This window comes from Magallana gigas, chromosome 7 (assembly GCF_963853765.1).
Source record: "Magallana gigas chromosome 7, xbMagGiga1.1, whole genome shotgun sequence".
In the NCBI taxonomy this organism is placed as follows: Eukaryota; Metazoa; Mollusca; class Bivalvia; order Ostreida; family Ostreidae; genus Magallana; species Magallana gigas.
In genome coordinates, this window is record NC_088859.1 from 1,495,894 (window position 1) to 1,503,479 (window position 7,586).

The following is a 7,586-nucleotide window of genomic DNA, read 5'->3' on the forward strand; positions in this document are numbered from 1 at the left end:
TTATTTTCTTTTACTAAAGTCATAATAAAGAAGTTTCTTTTTGTAGAGGAATATAGTTAAGTACGGTCAATTCTTTTTTAATTGGTGCGAAAAAGGTAGGTAAAATTTTTTAACAATACTTAAAATTATTTAATGTTTGGGGAAAATTGTCTAATCGCGAACATAGCGAAAATAAAAACACTTTGATACGTACACAGTATTAAGGTAGCGGGTTTTTTCGCGTGTGTTGTTAAAAAATGGAAATATATTTCACCGTCTAATTTTTCAGTAACACAAATAGAAAGCAGTGTAATGGATAGAAAACCCGTGGGTTCCGACGTTGACTTAAAGAAAACTCACTTCTCACTGTTGATTCAAATATTAAACGTGCAAAAACACCTGGACGACCTCGTAGATTAATATCTTAAATTTTCATTGAATTTAGCTCACCTGAACTGAATGTGTGTAAATCTATGCAATTTGTATTGCTCCGATTCTCTCAAATTGTCGTTTTACTGGATTCCATCTCAATCTCAAACGACCGAATATTGAAGACTCGAAAGGCCGAGTGTTCAGCGCACTGGCCGATCACTACAGGCCGCTTACTGCTCCGAAAGTCGTGAGTTCAAACCCCGGACGGAGACCAATCTATTATAGCTAGTACATTTACATACAGAACAGTTATGCCAAAATAGCAAAAGAGACCACACCAGGAAAGTGCCTGATTTAGAGAGAATAACGTTTGTTTCGAAATAAAGGAACAAAATCTTGGGAATATGGAGAACATAATTTCATAAATTTCAACCAAACTTGACAAAGATTATGCAGTTTTGAGAATTCAAGTTTATTCCAATAAAGTGATCATTCTTTTTAAAAAGGAAAATTAAAAAAAAGAAAATATTTGAATTTTCGGTTCTCTTTTTCCCTTGGGATATATATATATATATATATATATATATATATATATATATATATATATATATATATATATATATATATATATATATATATATATATATATATATATATATATATATATATATATATATATATATATATATGACAATCACTAAAATTCATCTCAATGCAATGATTAGCCTTATCATCACGCAGTAGTTAGTTTTGATTCAAATCCTTTTATTCACAAGAACTATAGAGCTACAATTTATATATATGAATGAAATTAGATACTCTAAAGCAGTGATAGTCACCTCGAAATGAGTATTGCCCCCCCCCCCCTCCCCCGGTTCTTAAACAAAGGAAAACATGTACATTGAAAATAATTATTACTAAAAAAATTTAAACAAAGTCTACACTGATTTACATTATATGTAACATTTCTACACAAATGTATACACACGAATCATGGTGAACCTAATGGTCTCTTGATTCAATACAAATGGGCCTCAGGGGGTTTTAAAGTGTATCTGGAAATTAATGGTATCAATTTTTTTCTCTATAGATTCCTGTGTACAAGCGATCCCCAGGTCGGCCTTCGAGTTCAGTTTCTGTATAAAAATGAACTGCATGTTAATCGGGTAAGCCTTGTAGCCCGTGTGCCTCATTTTTGCATTTTAAGGTAGAAAACTTAGAATTTTTGTTTTAACGTCTGTGCAGGTGGTAACGCTGATATAGAAATACCTCACATTATTGGTCAAAGTGTCATAGACACGCTATATGTATACCAGTAACCAAATGGGCAATGCATGCTACATGTCATATCATAAAATAACATGTAATTTGTCTTAGGTTTTGCAAATAACTAGTATTTTTCTTTGGCAAGACTAGATTCATCTGGTATAATATACACATTAATTAACGTTACATATCTGTCCTAACACCCCACCCCCTGCAGTTTTTGCTTTGTCTAGAATCCAGATCATATACAATGTGGGTCATTGCAATTGCAGTCGAGACCGTTCAATGTCAGAGTATACGCGTAACGGTTCACATGGGGTGACACGTGCTGAGCGCGATTGGGTCAGTAGGCTTGTGTGTGTATTTACAGTCGATAATAAACTGTATTTTATACATATAGTAACCGCTGAATGCGCAGATCCTGTTAGAGTCGGTGAGGTCTGTAATTCCACTCCCCTTGGACAAATTCAGGTTAGGGTTGGGGCTAGAGAATATGCATACAATGTGAAGTTTAAAGAAGATTAACATAGGACGCTTCCCCGAAAAAGCAATCTGATCCCTCATGAAAAATTGCTTGATCCGCGCAGTTGTTACATTCGCCCATACTACCTGACATCATGGGTGGGGTGGGGGGGGGGGGGTGGGTTGCGTATGTCTTACACTGCATGTAGGGAGGCAATATACTGCTGGGTGTCGGGTCTAGTTTTCAGTTATTACACTGGCATTGGTCGATATATACATGTATGCACTCTGTCGCATTCTTTCTCTGCCATAACTATCTGTGCTTTAGGGTCCAGCTGACGCAAAACCTTTCAAGTTTGTTAGAATCTCGATGGTCAGTGGGTCATAAACACACCTTCCTGAATAATACCCCAAGGTTAAATAAATCCTGACACGCAAGGTGTTAAAGTGTAAGGATCCTAAAACAGTCATATATTCATAAATATAGTATCAGGTTTTTTTTTACATGTACCACAAAATAATTATTTAATGGGGCCATAGGCACTGTCACTCAGCTTGTAGACTTGACATATACTTCTCCTCTCACTGATCAACCAGTGAGTGAAAATACTTCGCCTCACCACATACATATCCTAGTTATAAACATCTGTTACACTGCAGTCTAAATATAACTCCAGGAGTTAACTGTTCAAGAAACCACACACAACTCGCTGCTAAGTTCCTGAGTAAGTTTAATGAACAATGGGTACTACAGCAGAACTTAAAAAAAAATATGACAATTATTTTCACATTTCATCTCATGTGGAGTTAATGACATACATAATACATGTAACTATACAAAATTAATGAAACATGATTCTGTCAATATAACTATATACAATGTTAAACCATTAACAGCTTACAAAAAGGACAGGGTAGCATCTACCCCATTTATACACAATATTCCTTTAAAGAGCAATCGCACAAAATAATAATGAGGGGTAAATTTCACTGAAGTGACCCCAATACAAAAGTCACCCCAATGAGGCAATTCATTGATACACAAAGGAAAAACATACGGACCATCACAGAAGGTCTCAAAACACCTAAAACTGATAATAGCACAAAAAGTCCAGTAAGATAGCAATGTGCAGATGGGGGAGGGGGTAAATCTAATACAAAATGGCAGTACATATAACAGATATATATAACCTAGAAAAATCCTGACCTTCTTTGATAAAAGTAACAGAAATTTGATAAAAGCGAATCAAATGTTCTTCCAATGCATCATAGCATTTCAGTACTGCTCAACTGGACGGAGACTTTTATTAAAGAAAGCCATTGTACTATTTCCAGAAAAAAAATCAAAATTCAATCAGTGCTCTGTTTTGTAGTGTAGCATTATAAATTCTATCCAATGGTTACTGAAGAACTGATGCAAGATCAGGAGAGAAAATCAAAAAACAATTACTGATAATGCCAAGAAATGTTACCATATTTGTCAGGTAATTGCCAAAGAAGTGAAGAAGAGCATATTATTATTATAGTTAGTATTGATATAGCATGGTCTTTTCCAATGGTATAATGCCATTCAAAAACCACATTAATAATAAAACCATATACATGTTATATTTCCAAATAAGTATTTGTATTTCTACAAGTGGAATACATTAATTTTTCCATGGCAATTTCCTGTACAAAATATGGTAACTCCCTCACATTCAATGTGTACAAACAAGGATAATATAGACATGTTGCAAATAAATATTGAGATCAAAATTAATAGGCTTGAAACAAACAAACTTTGATACTTTACGCCAACAGGGTTAAGTGTGAACGCCATGCATATAATGTTAACAAGGTCATCATGTAAATTGAAATGTAATTACAAACACACCATTGTCCTGTTACAAATAGTTGACTGTTTGCTGACTAATAACCATGCTCTTTTATATTTTTATCACTTAGGAAGGGGGAGAAAAATAATGACACAATACAGAAATACAACAAAGTTGACAATAGGTAATGTAAAACTTGAGGAGTCCAGGCTTTTTTCTGATCCTGGTCTGTATCCTAGCACTGTCCATTACACCCCACTCCACTGATCAATCGCTACAGCTAACACAGGCCCCAAAAGCCCACAAAACAACACAACTGCTCTCCCTCTCTTCACTTGGGAGCCTGTGTATTTTATCTCTGAGCCTCGATTTCCATGCCTTTGGGAGAGTGGGCAACTTGCTGTGGTGATGTAGCGTAAGGGGAGGAACTAAATTTTTCTGTGGTGGAGAGTTTTGATAATGCTAACAATGCATCTGGGAAGTTAGGGGGTGTGGCTGGAGTATTTGCTGGTGCACATAACTGAAAAAAACAAAAACGTAAAAGCAGATTAACTTCCTGTTGAAAGGGAAATACCAGTACAATTTTCCTTGGCATGAAAAAGTATTGAAAAATCATTTTTTATAACCCTAACAATTATTTGTAAACATGGATGTATTTTCCAACTTTATATGCGAGTGTGTTGTACAATTAATCACCATAACTCCTAGTAACTGTGTCAACATAAGTGGTAATTATTTATTCATTTTGTGCATAAAAAACCTCTAGATATGCTTGCTAAGTTGTCAGTGCTTTGGTGTGTTGCACTTAGATCCCAAGTGGCCTATCCTGGCCAGAATGCTTTACTTCCTCACAGCACTGTATGTTTAATTCAATAACTTATTTTTATCTCTAAGGTCAATAGATAAAAAATACTCATATAATCATTTTTAAGAACAAAAAGGACTGCTATAGTGTGTAAGGTGTTGGTTTTCTTGAAGCCCCCCCCCCCCCCAACTTTGTTATCAAACAGAATTCTATGTCCTAATCTATTAAGGAGAATCTGCACATGACCCTTTTAAACGTTGACATGTGCCAGTATTTAATCTTTTTGACCTTACTTGTATGTCAGTATTGATCAATATTATACCATACTTATATCTTCATTATGCTAACAGATCAATAAAGGGGAAAGAAGTCACCTACAAAACTATCCAACATGTAATGTCATTATTATGTCAATATGTATATACACTTTGGGTAAAAGAACTTGCACTGAACATGTTGAGAAATATTTTTCAGGTCTTCCTAGGAGACCATACACTGAGACACATGCCTCTCATAAACAAGTCCAAACAACGTACATTATTGGAACAGGCAGATATGGCCCACTGGATATTACCAATTATAGATATTGACAAAGAACAACTGAATTGCTATGCAATGCTTGGACTGTATGTAGAATAAATGCTCAAATGGCATATGCCACAAAACAGGGAGGTGTATAACATTAAATATGTGTGCCATGACCAGTCAAGCATAAACAAGTTCAAAACATGTAGTAAATTCTTCTACATAAATGGCTTCATTCACTGGAGTCAAATGACTCAGAGAATCACTGAATGTTGACAAATCTGACCTTTGTCTGAGTTTACTGCATCAACCTGTACAGTCTGTATTTAAAGTATTGCATGTGGAGTAAACTGTGTACTACTGCTACACGTGATGACTGATGAGTATACCAACACTCAGATCCGGCATTTCAACAACTACCTGACCTTCTACCAGTCATAGTCGTACTAAACATACTCTCCATAAACACAGACAACTCAGTTATGAAATGCCTCCACCAAGGCAAGTTGTTTACATTATTCATGGCTATAGATTAAAGGTCTCCAAGGTCATGCATTCAAAACAACCACTGAGCTACAGTCTTCCATTACTCCTCTACAGACAGGCAGTTCAGCTGTTCGCGGTGTGTTCTAATTTCAGTGTTTACCTAGAGATGTGCTGCCTTGTCTGTACGCCTGCCTAGCTGCCTAGACGGTTAAACCACATTACCAAGTACACAATAGAATGCTCAATAATTCTCTTCATTGGCACAATGCTCATGTTGCATAGAAAATTAATCAATATGGCAACCCCATCATGATCAATCAGCACTCAAATGCTGATCTAATGGTCAGTGGTTTTCTTTTCTATATTGTAACGGGGGTTGCTACTTCATAAATGCATAATAATACATGCTTTATTGCACCATACCTAGAAATCTTGTTAGAATCATTTCCAATCAATTGTGTATACATCATGATAGTTAATTTTTTAAGAAAAAAAAATATTTTTTTTTGGAAGTAAAATTTAGTAACATCTTATAATTATCAGTTATCTTACATGTAAACTCTTTCATGATTATGTTAAATTAAGTTTTTTTTTAAAGAAAACTATTGGCTCATACAACTTCTAGGATCAATGAGAATAGTATGATAAAAAAATGCCCCTAATTTTAAATGCTAGTATGTATACCTAAGAACGTATGATATACATATAGCTATACAGATGATTTAGTAACTCTATAGACATAACAAATCAATGTTAACTTGTGTTTGATTATTCAGGCGTGACAAAATGATTAGAGACCAGAATGTAAACAAGTTAGTACTAGCATGTCAGACAACATAGAGAAAAGAATTATCAAGTTTAGCAAGACTTTTTGAATTTTATTCTATTGATTTTTTTTCTGTGCTTTAAATTGTTTACATCCACTTTAGTCTGTTTACAATTTTGTACACAAATTAAAATTCAAACTTAATATTTTAAGAACAACATTGATGTTCAAGGATGTAAATTATGTATTTTTCCATAACTTTCGGTTTATAACATTTCCATAAAAAGGTTGGGATTGGTAATATAAAGGTTATAAATTAGGTCATGTTGGTTCAAAACAAAAACAAAACGATGGGTCAACCAGACATCTATTAAACAACATCCTTCCCTTATTCACCCATCGTAACTTAGGTAATATTGACTGCAACATAAGATCTATTTATAAACACGAACAAGTTGAACAATGACGTGGTTCTAATGTAAACACGGCAAAAAGCAACAACAGAAGTGTATGATGTCATCAATCATGGAGGAGCAACTTACCGGGTAATTTGCGTTTGAGTGATTGCCATGACAAGTCCTACACGTTGGAATAGACGATTCTTGAAGAAACATACTAAGAGCAGTCTGAAAAATAAAGAAACAATATCATACTTCATTCATAATTCAAGTCTTTTCCGAGCGTCAGTCGTTCTAAGGTGGCGATATACACAATCAACATGCGCCATGATAAATACAATTTATGAATGCACGACCTATAAACATTACCTGAAATTGCCAGTTTGAAGCCGCTAACAACTGTTTTGCCTGTTCCGCATGTACTCCTGTGGCCGACACAAAATGGTTTATCATAACTTGTTCTTTGAGGTTATCCATTTTCATGGATTTACACGCAAATTTCCTGCTGCCGTGAGTCCTTTGATAAGGCCAAAACAATGTTGTTATTTCGATGGACGAGTTATTGATAGCTGACGTCATAGAAATTACGACGTTTCATTGGTCCATTCATGGAGACATGGGTGGGGCGATAAATTAAAAACACTCGGAAAGAGCGTGTTTATGAAAATAAAATTTAAGTAAATGCAAGAAAGTCAGTTTTGGTATGTTAA

The 7,586-nt window shown here is 34.9% G+C and overlaps 1 protein-coding gene across 1 annotated transcript; it reads right to left on the reverse strand.

The window, feature by feature from the left end:
- Nucleotides 1-2,793: 2,793 nt before the first annotated feature.
- On the reverse strand, nucleotides 2,794-7,440 carry LOC105348520 (UBA-like domain-containing protein 1). The gene is made up of 3 exons (XM_011457990.4): nucleotides 7,246-7,440; nucleotides 7,021-7,104; nucleotides 2,794-4,416 (listed from the first exon to the last, which is right to left on the reverse strand). Exons 1-3 carry the CDS (start codon nucleotides 7,357-7,359, stop codon nucleotides 4,249-4,251), a joined length of 366 nt encoding a protein of 121 aa, XP_011456292.1. The 5' UTR covers nucleotides 7,360-7,440; the 3' UTR covers nucleotides 2,794-4,248.
- Between the last annotated feature and the right edge of the window lie 146 nt (nucleotides 7,441-7,586).